Here is an 18,047-nt window from a genome sequence, read left to right as displayed (position 1 = left end):
CTTCAACCGTTCTCTGCAGTTCAGAGGCTGCAAAAGCCTTCTGTATGCTCTAGCATAAAAAAAAAAGTATAAATACGTCTTTGGCTCACTGGTAATATTTAAAATAGAAATACGTTTTTGAGGGCAGAGGAGTTAACCACATTTTCAGGTCAAGTTGTTGGTACTTGAAGTTACAGAAATGTCCAGTGGCAATCAGTAGGTAGGAGAAAAAAACAGGATGAAGAGGAGGAAAGGAAAAGGGAGAAAAAAAAATGTCTCCTCGTCTTCCTCCTTGGCAACTTTAGCGGGTTAAAGAAAAGTAAACGTTGTCACCGAGGAAGGCCGAAGGTGAGACGGTGCCGTTGCTGCGCGACACCATGACGCTAATGCCCGTCTCCACGAAGGGCACGGAGAAGTCGATGACCTCTGACCTCTCCTCGTTTATGGTCAGAGAGCCCACGGCCATGGCGGCTTTCTTGTACACCACCTGGTGGACACATGGTGAGGCGCATTCAGCTCGAGAAAAGATGCAGGTACATAGCGGATACGTGTATTGATATTCACTTCTAGATTGTATTGATAAACTAGCACCACATATCAGATTTCGATCGACTAATTTGTCTACTGACACATTTTTATACCCTTAAAACCACTGGGTCAAAAATAACCTAATTTTGGTCAAAAAATGGACCGAGCCGCTACTTGACTCAACTTCAGGTTGGGTTAAATTGACCCAATTTTGTTTCGTAACAAAACAACAAGATGGGTAGAGTGTACCCATCTACCTACTAATTGCTAACTCAACAATCCACTTACAGTCCATCATTAAAGCAACACTAAGGAACTTTCAGTTTACACTGATTATGGCGACGCCATATGGACAAAGGCGGTATTGTTATGTCTGAAGGAAGACCACATTTCCTATGAGGACAAGCGCATTGCATTGTTTTTTTTTTGTTTTTTTTAGCTCACTCCAGCGAGTGAAATTTGGGCCAATGTAGATCCTTGACTGTCCTTTCATCCGGGCTAGCTTTTGACGTATGCCATAAAGCAGTCAGCACATTTGTAGTTTTTGGTGTGCCAGTGTTCCTACCGTCCGCCGCAGAAGTTGCTAAGTGCCAGTAAAAATGACACTGACCCGCTCAGTACACTCTACAAACAGTTGGGTCAAATGTAACCCACTTTATGGGTCAATACGACCCAATATTTTGACCCAAGGAAAGGATCTCACCAATATTTATGAGTTGTTTTACGTTGAAAGACCCATTTCTTGACTCAAGCTAGAGCATGCCATACACTACTAGAGCATACCATACACTCTAAAAACTATGGGTCAAAAATGGACCAATCCTCTACTTGGGTCGATTTGACCCAACAGCTTTTAGAGTGTATCCATGATCCATCTTACTTTCTTCTTCTTACCTTGACTATATTTGACATCTTTCCTACCTACCTGACTGCCTTAGCAATTACATTCTTTACTTACCTGTCGTACTCACGATACCGTCATGTTTTACATCCCGCCTACTCTCGGCAACCTACACCAACTTCCCAACCGGAAACATGACCACAGTATTACGTCAGGAGTCACCATTGCGATACTATGGACGTGAACGTGTCGTGCCAATGTGGTACTTGGGAATCACTCCGCCTATCCTCTCCCCAGGGTGTTAGCATGACACGCTAACACCTGCTAAAGGAAGGAGAAGGATGCACTCATGCGGCCTTCCTGCTCTCTCTCTCTCTCTCTCTCTCTCTCTCTCTCTCTGCCCGGGAAAGCGAAGTGAAACATCAGCATGAATGTCAGCCGGCGTTCGGGGGCATTTTCAGACCACGAAGAGGAAATCGCGGTTGTCATCTTTGCCGCCGAGCGAGCGTATGGAGACACATGACGCCGAGTCCGAGCCGTCTCCTGCAGGGATGTGTTGTTTTATTGCTTTCTCGATGACTCCGTACACATTCACGAGCTAATGCTCAAGACTTAAGTAGCGTATGACTGATTATGACTGGGACGCTGCTCAAAAAGCCGGGCCAAGGGGAGACTGTTAATCGTGAATTTGGATGGATTTGACGTGGTGAAATATGAAATGTCTTTTTTTTTATGGGCCGGGTACAAGAGGTCTGTGTGCAGGCCAAGGAATAACAAGCCGCCAGGCATTAATTGCATTGCATATCACACGTTTGGAATGTTTTTATTAACCTGGCAAAAGTCCCTATTTGGCTGCTTTTCAGAGAAAATACATATTTAACAGACACTTACCAACCAACCCGTCTATTTTCCAGTTGTTCAACCTCGCCTACCCAACTCTCCACCCATTTTGACATCCTGCCTACCGAGCTACAATATCGATCTACCTCTCAACCTTCCTTACATTCTGTACTTAACTATTTGCTTTACTTTTCATTCTACCTTCCTACTGCACTAAACTATTAAACTACTTTACCCTCCGCTGGATTCATACATTCGATTGACCGTATTTTCGCGTATTTCACGTGTGGGAGCATTTCTTTTTTTCTTTTTTTTTCTTTTTTTTCAGGAGAGCTCAGTATTGTTCATTCGATTTGACATCATCATTGCTCTCCTTTTTTTTTAAAAAAAACAAACAAATCAATTAAAAAAAATTTAATAAATGTTTTTTTTTTTTTTTTTTAATATATATACATATATATATATATACATATACACACACATATATATATATATATATTTTTTTTTTGTATGTGGGTGAGTGTGTGTATGTGCGTGTGTGTGTGTGTGTGTGTGTGTGCGTGCGTGCGTGCGAGCGTGTGTGTATTCATCAGTTCACCTAAAGCCCATTAAAAAAAATCCCATACTAATAATATAATATAATAATAAATTGCCAAATGCAGAAACATCAATGTAAGTTATCACGATGTAGTGGCTCTCGCTAACAGACAGAATTAAGTAACCGGAATTAGGTTAAAAAATTCTATATACGTAGACCATGTTTCTATAAATTTTGATATTTGGTTTTTATTTGAGGCAGATATTTTTTCCATTAAAATGTGATTTATGAGGAGGTTAGACCATTGGTCGATATTCAGAGTGTGTTTATTTTTCCAGTTAACAAGAATTGTTTTTTTTTTTGCGATATTAAGGGCTACAAGTGTAGATTGAAATTGTTTATGTGGTAAGTCAGTTGTTGTTAGGTCACCTAGCAAACACAAGTTTGGAGATAAAGGTATCCTACAGTCCAAAATAGCGGAAAGTTTTTCTAAGACTTTAGTCCAGAAATACATAACCGGAGTACATAACCATAAAGCATGAACATAAGTGTCTGTAGTGTTTTGTAAGCATTGGAGACAAATGTCGGAGTCTGAGAGTCCCATTTTCTTCATCATATATTGAGTAATGTATGTTCTGTGAATAATTTTATATTGGATAAGTTGTAAATTTGTGTGTTTTGTCATTTTAAATGCGTTTTCACAAACGTGTGGGAGCATTTCACATACAGGAAATCCGGCCCTGGTTGAAGACTGGCAGGCATGATGACAACCTTAAAGAGTCAACTGAAAGATGACGCTTTGGTGCTTTTGCTTTAACTCTTTGACTGCCAGACGTTTTCAGAAAAGGGATGCCGTGGGTGCCAGCCGATTTAAGCATTTTTGACTGATCTTTCAAGGTCCACAGAAAATTATGTGTTTGGACTATGGAAACACACATACTACCAAATGAAAGATTGGACTGTCATCTTTCATCAGAAAAAAAAAGTTTGTTTCTACCTTATTCCGTTTTTGAGTAATCAACAATAGAAAATGGTTAGTTTCACCTGTTTTGAAAAAAACGTCTTTTAACGTCTTTGGCACTCCTCCATAGGATTTTACTAAACGTTATTTAACGTTTTTGGCAGTCAAAGAGTTTTAAGAAACTGACGCCTAATTGGTCGTTAGACTGGGAGGCGGCGCTGAGCCAGTTACGCCACAATTTGCGCATGGATTGTGCGTGCTTGCGTTAACATGTTGTTCGAGCTCAAAAAGTTATTATTTGTTTTTACTGTATTGTCATTGTTTTAAAAATAAATGAATCAGACTTCATGTTCACGCAGTTACTCAGTACTTGAGTATTCTTTTCAGCAAATACTTTACTTGTATTCGAGTGTTTTTTTTTTCTTCCTATGACTACTTTTTACTTTGACTTGAGTAGCATTATTTTGAAGCTACTCTTAGCTGAGTGCAATTATTGTCTACTCTAGCCACCAAACTCCCCATTTTGACCTCCGACCTCCCTAGCAAGGGCCAAGGAGCTGGCACGTGCGCGGCGCACTCGCCCCTACCTCTCCGACCATGCCGTTCCACACGTTGTTGATCTTCTTGCCGTGCTTGCCGTTGGTGACCAGGTAGAGGTCGTAGGTGAACTTGACGTTGCGGGCGATCTTCTTGAGGATGTCGATGCAGAAGCCCTTGCAGCACTGCTTGATGTACGAGCCGCCCTGTGTGCTGTTACTGCACGCACGCACACACGCACACACGCACGCATGATGCCAACGTTATGGTTTCGCTGCGTTTGTTGTGCAGACAGATGCGCACGCACCCCCGGGGACCGCGTGTGTGTACATAATGGCATAAGGACATTGAAGCCTCAGCTGGGGAAAACGTATACACACAACGCGTGCGTGCGCGCGTGTGCGTGCGCATCGGGACACCTGAGACCCGCAAAGACGCCGCGCGATGGATGTTAAAAGAGCTTTCCACGCATTTGATGTGACAGTTTTTCTCTCCCGTGCGAATGAGTCCGTCACCTTTCGGGACGTTGTGCCCGCGTGGCGACGTAATGGCGGACGCGAAAGGCATGCAGGGTTATGCTATGCACGAACAAACACGATGCAAGTGGAATAACGCTCAGGGAAGCGGAGAGACCTCCGCCAAGGCGGGATTTGTGCTGGTTAGCGGACAAGAGCCAGTTTCATTGAGGGAGACGACGTTTGGTAGGAGAACGTCACGACGAGAAGGCGCGACAGTAAAGACGCACTAGTTTAGGCTCATTTTGACCTTAAATTGAAAATTCCATTTCAATCGGTATCATGATATTTTTGGAATCATGACTAGGGATGCCGATATTGGGCAATTTGAAAAATATTGGTATCGGCCTTTTTTCAAAATCTGATGGCCAATAAATGGTAAAGCTAAAACCATTTGAATCTCAGGAAACTATTTATTTAAATTTTCAGTTAACTTTACAATGGGAACCTCCTGAAACGTTTGTTATTGTTTGACATTCAAACAAAGAAATGTGGAAGTTCAAGATTTTATTTTATTTATTTTTTTGAAAAAACAGAGCTATGGTATTTGCTTCTTTAAGTTTCAATTAAACTTTTTAAGGTGTACTGATAACCTTGGGAGCTCCCTGAACATTTTTTTTTTTTGTATTTAGTTTAATATATTGTCTAATATTTAAAAAGAAAAAAATCCACATTTTGAAAAGTCTGAAAATTTGTTCAATAAGCATCAATGTTTTAAGACACAACAAAGTCAAGTTAGGCGGTAATCTAAAAAAAAAAAAAAAAGACACCGCGGACGGAAGGGCAACGCTTCATTGCCGACGGTGACAAAGTTTGTTCAAATTCAGCCATAGAAGCGAGTTGCAATTAACTCTTTGACTGCCAGACGTTTTCAGACAAGGGATGCCGTGGGTGCCAGCCGATTTAAGCATTTTGACTGATCTTTTGACTGATCTTTCAAGGTCCACAGAAAATGTTGTGTTTGGACTATGGAAACACACATACTACCAAATGAAAGATTGGACTCTCATCTTTCATCAGAAAAAAAAGTTTGTTTCTACCTTATTCCGTTTTTCAGTAATCAACAATAGAAAATGGTTAGTTTCACCTCTGTTTTGAAACAAACGTCTTTTAACGTCTTTGGCACTCCTCCATAGGATTTTACTAAACGTTATTTAACGTTTTTGGCAGTCAAAGAGTTAACAACATTCTTGAGATTTTTTTTTTTTATTGCTAGTTACTAGTAAATTTCAAGTGTCTAAACCACACAAATGGATGTGGCTGAATCGTGAAGGGTTTGAGTTGTTGTCATTGTTGAGCACGACAACAAATTTTGGGAGCCGAAGTCGGGCTCTGACCTGCTGCGGTTTTCTTTCCAAAACGTTCCCCTCATCAGAAGATCAGCGGCTTAACCGGACGGGATAAGGAGCCGGTGGCGTGTTAAGACGGGATACACGTGTCCATGCCGAACCGGATCGGACACGGGGGCTGCAGTTTGGTGCTTCCGCGGGAAAACCGGCAGAGAAACGGACTCGGGAGAGAACGGAGGCCGAGTGGCGACGAGGCAGGCAGGAAACAGGAAGCCGTGTCGGAAGAGGACGCTGTCAGGTTGAAGGCGGGAAAGTGGCAGCGCTCCAAATGGGACGCGAGGAAAGTTTGGGAAGTGCCCCGTGAGAGGGAGAAAAGTCTCCTGCAGATACAGCTCTTGATTTATTCACAAGTTTGTGTAAGAAATAGCCAAACGTCTCGTTAACATCCTTGACCCAATTTGCACGCTAAAGTGGTGTCAATTTAAAAGTACCCGAGTCATCTCTTGTCACACTGTTGCACACATAATGGAGTGAAGAAAGAAAAAAAAGAAGCGTACAAAATGGATGCAGCACAAGCAGCCACATTTCTGCCCCCCCCCCCCCCCGACCACAATCGTGCTTGATTGCACGCAAACTGCGAGCTGGAAACAAACAGCTGGAATATAAATATAAATGATAATAAGATGACGACAATATGTGCAGGGAGGCAAAAGAGTGATTAATAAATGCAATATTGGGACAACAAGCAGCACACGAGCGCGTGAATCACAATGAATAAATGCACCGCTCGTTGTTAGCCTTGCGCTTCAGCGGCGCGCTAACGGCAAGACAATCCAGCAGGAAACAGATTGTCATCGACCAGTGAGAAGGCGCTAATTAGCTGCCAGTCATGTGACCGTAACCGCATTGCTAATATGTGATCAAGCCCCCCCCCCCCCCCCCCCCCCTCCAGGAAACATTTGCAATTAATTAGAAATCACACTGCACCCTTGAATATTTCAAAGTCATTATCAAAACAAATTCAGCGCTTTCTTGGGGGATTCATCATACCCAAATGCGCACTTATTTTTTTTAAAAGCGTGCGAATAAACCAAGAATGTGACGACTTGCCCTAAACCAAAAACGACCCAAATCCAAACAATCATTTCACTTCGAGACATGAAACTTGGTAGTCAAGTCGATCGCGAGTAGGGAAGTTACGATATCCAAACATCAGGATAAGACATTATCACGATATTGTGGGGCGCTTGGCGATATTAACTCACTCACTCCCAGCCATTTATAGTAAAGCAACCCCCTTCGCTCCCGGCTGTTTTACTGGAATTTGACTCATCTTGAAAGGCCCACAGAATATTGTGTTATTTTGCTATAAAAACGAATGGCGATCGATTAGAGTTTCTTCTTTCATCAGGAAAAAAAAAAGTATATTTCTATCTCATTAGCATTAGAATATAGCTTGGTTTCATCATTATTCACAAATCTGTTTAAAACAAGGGGGAAAGAGCTTTTTGCAACATGCCCCTGGCTGATCTCTTATACTCCGCTGCCACCTGCTGGCCCTTTTTTGTAATAACTACCATTGCTTGAAGCATCAAAGCCTTCTGTATGCTCTAGAATTAAAAAAAACAAACTATTATTTTTTATTTTAAAATGTAAAAAAGGTGCAAATGTATGAATTTAAACGACTCAAACAAGTCAAAATGAGTATTAATAATATTTTTTTTATGTCATGATTTGGCTGATTTTGTAATTGTGGAGTGTAATAATTGAAATTGTAATTGAATTTCCATTCATCGCACAGCCCTACGTAGCAACGGGAAATTTGGTAGGCGTGTCGATTGTGAGTACGCCCACCAAAAATCCCGGGAACTCAAGCCCCAAAAGAAACAGGAAGACCGTTTTAGGGACAATTAGCATCAAATCCCAAATTTTTTAAAAATCCTGCCAAAGCCAATTTGACGTACATAATAAGATGATGCACAAAAAAGGCGCACTAGCAGAAAAGTGACCCAAAATCGTAAAGGTTCTTACTCTTTGACATGTTTGCGACAGGGCACCGAGTTCCTCATGCAGGTCCCCGTGAGGATGTCCACGTTGTCCACGATGACGAAGGGTTTCTCCTCCAGCGTGACGATGGACAGGTGGTTCTCATCGGCGTCCTCGTCGCCGTGCGAGTTGTAGCGCGGCCACACGGGGAACATCAGCGACAGCGTGCCGTTCTCCCAGCGACCCATCTGAAAAAGGGGACGGAGGTTTGGGAAAAAAAGACAAAATCGAGCAGGCCCAAAATGTCGCGCCGTCTGCTCGGTACCTTCTCCCACATCCTGTCGCTGTTCAAGACGATGACCACCAGCTTGGGGTTGGCCTGGTAACCGTCGGGCGTGAAGGACAAATCCCTGCCGTCGTTCCACACGTGCATCATGTGTCTGCGGGGGGCACCACACCAGCCGTCCTGTTATTTGCTTGTGTGTGAACACGTGACGCGCTGCCTCTTTAGGCAGCAAACTCGCTGGGCCTGAAAGCATCCTCTGCTGGTTGCCAACAATCAATGGAGGTATTACGACACCTCCATTGCTTCTAGATGTACAGCAACAAGACAGCCAGGTTACCTAAGCAGTGGTTACTCATGATACCTAAACGGGCTGCTAAAATCAAAAGTCAACATGAGATCATTTCAGTTTCAGTCAAAATCTTCACCAAATTCTACATTTTCCCTAGTTTCTTCCTGTTTGGATTTATATCGCAGCCCATTTAATTGACATAGCAATTGGGTCGGATTCAGCTGCATTATCTGCTGGTTGCAAGTGCTGCCTAGATGGGTGAGTGAAAAAAATCCCAAGTCAACACAAAGGAAGTAGGGTAAAATTTGAGTAATCAATTATCTAAAAACTTTCTAAACTTGACATCTTTTCTTTTGACTTCTTTGGCTGCATATGGCAGCATGGTTAGGTTGCAAAGGGGTCGGGCCTGAATTAATTGCATTCTTTAATGGTTGCCAGCAAATAGTCAAATCCATAATGCGCCTCAAAACAAACAGTAAAAAGATATCCGTTTTCATAAGAATATTCTTCAACAAGTAGCTACCAGTGCCGTCTAAACGGGTTGCAAAAAAAAAAACTTTCACAAGAAAAAAAGTTTTGCGTGGTTCAAAAGTCGCTGACAAACGCCACACTTTTTCAAAATGGCCTCTCGTTTGGATTTATATGGCAGCCCGTTTATGCAGCATCATAGTTGGGCCTGCGTGTGTTTGCGTGTGTCATGTGCGCAAGCTAACTTTGAAATAAGTTAAGCGCTCAGTAATCAGTGCGGGAGTGAGAGATCCTCTTCAAATCGATGGTGCCTTCACCCGCGGTGTGTGCGTGTGTGTGTGCTTGTGTGTATGTGCGTGCGCATGCATGTGTGTGTGTGTGTGTGGGTGGGAGGGGGACGAGTCAGAGGGCACATATCTGACCTGTCAACACTCAGCATTGATTTCTAAGAGTCGCAGCCTCGCTCGGTCTTACTCACGAGCCACACACACGCACCAACATCCAACACTTCCTTCGACACAGACACGGACGAGCAAACTAGCAGGAATAAAACAGGAGCACATATTCGAAGCAGTCCACCAAACAGTATAGAAGGACACGGTTGCTTTTCTTCAGCAGCCCGTTTAGGCAGCACTGCTAATGATGGAGTGCGACGGAACAATGTTATCAATGCAAGGCAGTTGATATCTTACCACATTTGAGCTCGTTTTGTTCATGCTCGTTGTCTCCAACAGCCTGTCGAGGCAGCATTAGTAACATCGACGGTACAGCAAAAACCATGCAACAATTGATGTCAGTGTTAGCGACCTGCATACCAAATTTCAGTTTGTTTTTACTACGTTGACTTTCTTCAGCAGCCTGTTTAGGCAGCCCCACTAACTACATCGTACTGACTGCATCTGAGTGTAGTACGCGACAATGACAACATTAGCGACATGATACCCTACTTGCCAAACCAAACTTGGCCTTGTTTCTTTTATGTTTGTGTCTTCAGCAGCCCGTTTATGGAGCACAACTAACAACATAGCACTGACTGCATGCACTGTAGTCCGAGGCAACACTCGTTTGAAAACATTAGAGACGTGAGGTTTTCCCCTTGTTTCTTTGAGTTTGACGTTGTTCAGCAGCCCGTTCAGGCATCATTCACTCTTGTCCTCTGTGCCTTCCCGCTGTGTTTGTGTACTGTATTCTATTATTAAATTTGTGTTGCGCTGTTGTGTGAGCACTTTCCCCCCAAAAGTATAAATAGTCAAAGTCAAATAGGCCTCCGACATCTTATTCCTGTGTTTCGGAACATCTTTTTTTGGAATAAAACGAAAGTGCTTCGGGTTTGGAGTTTTGTACACTTCAGCGGCTCCATTAAATGTAAAAAAAAAACAACAACCCAAAAACTGGACGACAACACTGACAAAAAAAAAAAAAAAAAACTGCTGCGGAGCACAAACACGCGTACGTATAATAGTTGTTCAGTTGTTGTGACAAATATGCAAATTCAATGTAATAAGTTAGCAAGATAAATGAGCCGCTGGCGACAGAGAAGGGAGCGTTAAAGAAGTAATTTCGGATCAAGCTGTCAGCAACGGCGATATTGAAATGCGCTTTGATATATTTGCTAGCATGCGCTAATAGGAGAGGCGGCGGGACGATCCGGTCATAACAAAGCCACTCATAAATCAGCAACGTGACTTTGAGAGACAAGCAACATGACCTTGGTTCTACTCGTGCTGCATAAACGGGACGCTGAAGAAATCCTTAGTCTGAAGAAACGCCGCTAAGTTTGATGTTGCGAGCGTTCCAGAATGGGCACCAAACTTCAACTTTTTGACTTCCTGGTAAGGTTGGGCCTGAAATAATTGCGTTCTCTGTTGGATTCAACCAAGTCATGAAAGACACAACAAAACAGCTGTGCTAATAAGAATCTACATTAGCAGTTACCCTTAAGCATGACTATGTAGTCATGGCTTCTGCCTAAACGGGTTGCTGAAGAAAGTAAACGTGAATTAAATAGGTGAAATTTGGTGTGCTATCATGTCACTAACTTTGATATCAATAACATCACATGCTGCAAGTTGTATTATGTCATTATTAGTGCTGCCTGAACGGGCTGCCTAAGATAAAGAAAGCAATCATAAAAGAAACACGGCGCCGTCGTCAGTGTTGGCATTGTCGGTAAGTATTACTATCTTGTTACTAGTGCTATCTAAACGGGCTGCAGGTGCGGTCCAAAAGTTTTCACCAAACTTTACAATTGTTCTTGTGACTTTCTATGCGGATTTACAGCCTGTCTAGGGAGCATCGTGGTTGGGCCTGAATCAACTGCATTCCCTGCTGGTTGCCCACAAATAGTGAAATCAATAATGCTAACACAGCTTCATGACTTCGTGCAACAAGACAGCCGTGTTAATACAGCAGAGTAGTTGCTAGTGCTGCCTAAACAGGCTGTTGAAAAAAATCCAAGCAAACACAAAGGAAACAAAGTGAAGTTTGGTGTGCCAAGTAGTCAAAATTGGTCTTTTTTTTTTTAATTTTTGCACTCACGTTTGCAGTCACTTTTTTGATTTATTTCTTATATAGCAGCCCGTTTAGGCAGAATCTTGCTTGGGCCTGAATCAATTGTATTTTCTGCTGGTTGCCGCCAAGTAGTGAAAAAGTCTACAATTGCAAGACCTACTGGAGCAACTACACAACATAATCTTGCTGTATGCGCATCACAGGAAAGACACGCACACACAGTCACGCCAGAATGAAAAGGTATGTGTGTGTGTGTGTGTGTGCGTGCGTGTGTGTGCGTGCGTGCCACCACAGAGCCAAGCAACAAGGAAAGGAGAACAAAGCTGCTTTAATCCCGACTATGCGTCCAGTCATGCGAAGATAACACGCCACACCAAACGCCACCTTGTTTCCTTCATGTTTGCTTTCTTCAGCAGCCCGTTTATGCAGCACGAGCGACTACGCAGTAAAACTTGCAGTAAAAACGACACAGCATGGTTGATAGCAACATTAAAAGAGAAATGCCGCCACACTGTTGATATCAGCGCTTGAAAGAGTTATCCTTACTTCACAAAACTAAATCTACTTTGTTTTGTTGACTTTAATCTGCAGCCTGTTTAGGTAGCACTAGGAGTGACATACAACGGAAGTATTGAAAAATAACACTTGAGTCGATTTGACCCAAGATTGAGTCATGAAATAGGTCATTCAGTGTAAACGAACTCATAATTATTGGTCAGATCCTTTACTTGGGTCCAAGAATTGGGCCATTTTGTATAAAACAACCCAGAAAGTCGTGTCAAATGGACCCATAAAGTGGATCACTCCATTTTTGATCCATAATTGGGTTACTTTTGACCCAACTATATTTAGAGTGTAGGAAACATGATAACAATATTAGAGACATGATAGCTGCCACAGAAAAATGCTCCTTTTTTTGTTTATAAATTTCAGCAGCCCGTTTAGGCAGCAGTACAATATAGCTGATATCAATGATACACATACAGACATGATACTACCCACTTCCATTTGGGTCTTATTTCTTTTTTCTTTTTTTTTTACGAAATTCCGCAGCCCATTTGGGCGGCGCTAGTAACATCGTCGGAATAGCTTAGTACTATGGAACATTGAAATTATTTCAAATCAGTCTTTATTTTTTTTGTTGATGTTATTCTCCAGCCCATCTAAGCAGTTATGGTAATGACCAATGACTATGCATAGTATGCACTAAGCAAGTGTTGATGTCATCATTACGGACAGGATGCTTACACTACACCAAAATGCACCTTGTTTGTTTTTTGTTGACATTTTTCCACAGCCCATCTAGGCGGTGGTGGTTGCCACCTATTACTACTTAGAGTAATTTATTTGCAACAGTATTGGTGTCAACCATTAGAGACAATAAAGCTAACCGCAACGAACTTCACCTTGTACCTGTTATGTTTATTTTCACTCTCATCAGATACCCATTTAGGCAGCACTATTGCCAACCCCGCACGGAAACGCACCTGCGCAGGGCACTGGGCGGCAGCTTGCCCGGGCTGCGGTCCGACGGCGTGCTGTAGCAGCTGCCCTGCGCTTCGGGCAGCTCGCCCTTCTCTCGCAGCATGGCGGTGGCGGCCGACGAGATGATGCCCACGCCGTCTCGCACCCGCGTTTCCAGCGGGTACTCCCAGTCATCGTAGGACACCGAGATCATGCCCAGGGGAAACGCCTGGTCGGGTAGCGAAAAGACATTGATGTACAAGAGCATCAGCAGTTTCTCCTTCATTGGGATGAAAATCATGTCAATTAGTGTTGTTATTCATCTTAGTTGATGTCGCTATGCTAAGTGAGGCTAAGTGACAGCAGCTTATGGTGATACATCAAGTTGGTATTGATCTTCTTGCTCGCTAGATTCCCTGCCAAAAAAGCTACTAAGTGCATTCTCAAAAGTGCTGAATGTGCACACTAGTCTTTTTTTCCTTTTCTTTTTTTCCTTAGCAAACAAGGAATTAAAAGTCAGGCATAAGAGCTCAGCTGGGCTAACAAAAATCAACTGTTCTTGAAAAAATGTCTATATATACATCTATTTTATGTGCCAAGTTTTTTTTTTTTGCAGAATGGGTATATCATTTAGAATAAAAATCCAAGTACATTTCAGAAGCTGCACTTTTGATCTTTTACGCAGTACTTTTCATACACATGCATCGCTACTACTACTTAACTTTCAATGCCAGCCATTTGTTGAAAAAATGCTCGATTTGATATGAAACTAAACATGCATTTTACATGTAAAAAAATAAATAAATAATAAATAAATAAATATATATATATATATATATATATATATATATATATCAGGCTAATTATAGTGTGGCTGCCAAAATCCGTATGAGCATGAATACCGTATTAATTGTTTAACTCTATTCCGGCGACAAGACAAGAAAAATGGATGCACAGTACCTCTGGGGTAAAGTCAGGATTTCCCGTGGTGAGACTGGACACAATCCAGATGTAACCAGCTCCGATCAGGCCCAACGAGCGCGCCTCCTCCAAGATGTAGCTGTCGGAGGGAGTCAGAGTCTGGATGATAAAGTTTCATCTCTATGTTGTCTTGGTAATAAAAAGCGTCTTACACGGCCTCGTCCTTGGAGCAGTACAGCAGGATGACGGGACTCTGGATCCTCTTGAGGGCGATGTGAGACTTGGAGTTGGGGTCTCCGTCCATGGCGTCCAGAGTCACCACACTCTGGAGGTCCCAGCGCACAAAGCTGAAAGAACAAAACAAGGGGGATCGTATAACACAACGCATGAAGAATGAAAAAAAAACAGCAAGCAGTTATAATTGGCATGAACAATCGAGAAGAATGACTACAAAACAATCACAAGCTTGTCTTGCAATGACTAACAAGTAGACTGACCAATGACAGGCTGGAGAATGAGGGCAAGCAGTCGCAGGCTTTTTACACAATGAATGATGTGTAAACTGACCAATGAGGAGTAAGTAGCGTAACTTAGCGATCACTATGACTGAGATTGTAATTGGCCAATGACTGAATGAAAATGAAATTTACATCAAAAAAGTTCAAAACAACCAATCACAAGTTGTTCAAACAACGTCAATCACTGAAATCATGCTTTATTATTGACATTTCGACTGACCAATGACTGCATGAATAATACGGGTCAAAACACCAACCAGACAAATGATTTGTCTAGTCAGTGACAATTAGAATGACCAATGACTGTGTGGTGATTGAATAAAAAAACATTCACCAATCACAAGTTCTTGTTGCAACTTTATACATTTAGGCTGGCCAATGACTGCGTGAACAATTAGGATCAAGACACCAAGCAGTCCCAAGCTATTTGGGGAGTGAATGATAAGTTGACTGACCAATGACTGCAAGAAGAACGACAGCTAAATGCAGTACCACCAACCAATCACAGGCTTTTTACAGAACAGGTGGTAAACTAACCAATGAAGAGTAAATGGTGTAAGCAACAAAACACTGATATTGTTCTTAATGATTGACAAACCAATGACTGCATGAACACTTTCATCAAATCCCATCCAATCAATTCATGTGTAAAAATCAACTGATCGCAATGACTGACATTTTGACTGACCAATGACTGCTTGACAAACTAAAAAAATCCCCAACAGATCGCAGCTTCTCTGTGCAACCATTTGGCCCATTAAGAGTAAGTTTGCACTCAATGACCTTGCGCCAAATGTTCGTCACGTGGACTGACCAATGACTCGTGGACCCACCTGTGGTCCACGGTGACCCTGAGGGTGCTGATGAAGTCCTGGTAGCCGGGGAACTTGGAGGTGACGATGGAGAAGACGTGCCAGTCGTACTCCTCCATGATGGCCAGCATGAGGAGCGCCTCCTGTTGCAGGGCTGCGCCAAACTGAAAAAACGTGGACTTCTCATCCTTTAGAGAAAAAAAAAAAAACAGAGGAAGAGAAAATAGTCAGCAAATTTTTTTTTTTCTCCCTTCCAGTTTCATTTATTTAATTGCGGCAGAAAGCGGCGCGGATGTAATTGGAAGCATTTTCAATTGTGTAATCAAGTACAAGATAAGAGCCCGAGAGAACATGAGAGGAAGGAAAGGGAACACGGCGAGAGAGCTTCAAAGTCTTGTTTGCACCCGCTGGAAATGGTGTAGCGCGTACGGGCAACGCGCTGCGCAGTCGAATGAGGCGTCGGCTGACTGACTGCTGGCCGCACGTTTCGCTCGCACAATCCGCATTGCAAACGTACAAATGCTTGCAATCGCTCATGTTCTACACTTTGCCAGAAATGGTCCTAATTGTGTGTTTTGGTCAACACTCGCTATTGTCGCGTCCGTGACGTCACAACCAGCGCGCAGCTGCGTGCGGCGGCTTGAGGTGACGACGTAGCGGTTTGGATAGCGATAGTCCGTTCCTAATTCCTAGAGGATTTTTTTTTTTTTTGTCTTTGCCTCCCCAAAGAAGAAGAAGAGAGAGAGAAGAGATAAACGACACAAAGGGTGCAGGGTGAAAAGGAAGTAATGGGATTGGGCCTTAGTATCAAACAATCGAGCGCTTCTTGTCATCACTCACGGGCCCGACTGACCAATTAGAAGTAGAATCAAAGCATCAGCCGTTTTCAAGTTGTTTGTGTGACTGAGCAGTAACTGCGGGTGAAAACACAACCTGTGTGTGACAATTTGCACGTAGACTGAACGATGACCGCATGAAGATTGAGTTCAAATCGCCAACCAAACAGATTCTGCACGCATTAACTGACACGAAGACTGACCAATGACGCATGAGTGAAAAAATATGACGATTGTCTGACAATTGGCATGTAGACCGACCAATGAAGAGGAAATGACGTAACCACGATGAGCAAGTGATGCAACAACCAATACTTAGTGCCACTGCTAATGATTGACGTACCGACTGGACGACGACTGTGTAAAGAGTTAAAATATCAACCAATCGCTTTTGCACATGATGTAATGATTGACAATGACCAATGAAGAGTAAATGACATAACCAATCTTTGCTGCTCTGTTTAGTGACTGACCAATGACTGCGTGAAGAATGAGTTTAAAAAAATGGCTGACAATGAAGAGTGACATCACAGTATTTAGTGCTACTGTTAATGATTGACCTCTGACATTAGACTGAACAATGACTGTATGATTTTTTTTTTAAAGTAATGACTGACCAATGAATCCAAAGCGGCGAAACCAACCAATCACTGTGTGAAATGATTGACATGTTGACTGACCAATGACTGTCTAGGCGTCCCAATACTTTCGTACAGCGCATTGCTGGAAACCTCAGCGAGATTTTGATGTTTCCCAAAAGTTTTTGGGGGGGAGAAAGCTGACGCTGCACTTTTCTTTCCTTTATTTATTTATTTATCGTCTCCCCCTCCTCCTCCGACGTCCGAATGCTGACTTTGATCACTCTCACATTCTCTTTCTTGACTTCACCTTCTCAGAGGCAAAAGCCCTGAGGCGGGCATATTTTATCCAAACGGATTAACTGTTTTGGCTTTTTGTTTGGATTTTTTTTTTTTCCTTCTCTTCTTTGCGAGGCCACACGAGATTTTCCGCTCAGTCTGTTGTATTTCCAAACACCTGCTGCAGGAGAGACTGCGGGATGGCGGGGAGGGAAAAGCGCAGCCACACATCAAACCCTCCTTGCACAATGCGTACAATAGTACGCAGCAATCTCACGCACACGCGCGGAGACCAGGACACATTTAGCATCAAAGGCTTCACAACAAAATCAGATGTCAGCTCCTGTCTTCCTTTACCTTTGTGTGTGTGTGTGTGTGTGTGTGTGTGTGTGTTGTGTCTCCAAGTGGTGGCCAACAAACACATCAACCCAAAATACACACTGAGAGGCGACCCTGCGGAGATTTCGACAGCCTCTCGTTATGTATGAGCAGAGAGAGGATGAAATTGTACTTCAAAAAGATCTATGTCACCGCATCTGTGTATGTGTGTGTGTGTGTGTGTGTGTGCGCGCGCATGTGTGTGTGTGTGTGTGTCTCGCTGTAGGTGAGACTTTGTACTCAGGTTTAGAGAAGAAGAAGAAGAAGAATCCCTGTGTGGCAACAGGCTTATCGTCGCTCGGGCCCCGGCAGCATTGGCACACTCGTGCCTGCCGGTGCGCGCACACACACACACACACACGCGCACACACACACACACACATACACACACACACACACGTTTAACCTTGAGCACACACGCAAGGCCGAGGATGATGCGCCTCGGAGAGTTGCGTCGCTTTTGTGTATTTGTAGCAGCGATTTGAAGGCTGAATTAGCAACAAGTTAGCGTGTTTTGTTAAAAGAAGGAAAAAAACGGGAAAGAGGTCAAAAGAATTGGCGAGAAAAGAATGACGTAAACAAGAGGAAGAAGGGAAAGGAGAAATGACAACATGAATGGAAATGAGAAGCGAGAAGATAGGGAAGAGGGCGATACTAAAAGAGAGGAAGGAAAAGAAGGGACACACAAGGAAA

At 42.9% G+C, this 18,047-nt stretch overlaps 1 protein-coding gene across 2 annotated transcripts in view; it reads right to left on the bottom strand.

Annotated features, from left to right (window-relative positions):
* The window catches only part of grin2ab (glutamate receptor, ionotropic, N-methyl D-aspartate 2A, b), a 128,807-nt gene that overhangs the window by 15,590 nt on the left and 95,170 nt on the right, over positions 1-18,047 (bottom strand). For both annotated transcript variants that reach the window (XM_077570396.1, XM_077570395.1), the window contains 8 exons: positions 15,305-15,471; positions 14,166-14,300; positions 13,993-14,092; positions 13,056-13,261; positions 8,340-8,454; positions 8,060-8,262; positions 4,275-4,443; positions 313-466 (listed from right to left, as the gene is read on the bottom strand). In XM_077570396.1, the coding sequence (XP_077426522.1) occupies positions 313-466; positions 4,275-4,443; positions 8,060-8,262; positions 8,340-8,454; positions 13,056-13,261; positions 13,993-14,092; positions 14,166-14,300; positions 15,305-15,471 (1,249 nt within the window). The remainder of the gene's footprint in view (positions 1-312; positions 467-4,274; positions 4,444-8,059; positions 8,263-8,339; positions 8,455-13,055; positions 13,262-13,992; positions 14,093-14,165; positions 14,301-15,304; positions 15,472-18,047) is intronic.

Source organism: Vanacampus margaritifer, chromosome 7 (genome assembly GCF_051991255.1).
Source record: "Vanacampus margaritifer isolate UIUO_Vmar chromosome 7, RoL_Vmar_1.0, whole genome shotgun sequence".
In the NCBI taxonomy this organism is placed as follows: domain Eukaryota; kingdom Metazoa; phylum Chordata; class Actinopteri; order Syngnathiformes; family Syngnathidae; genus Vanacampus; species Vanacampus margaritifer.
The sequence above is the reverse complement of the archived record's forward strand: the minus strand, read 5'-3'. Positions and strand labels throughout refer to the sequence as shown.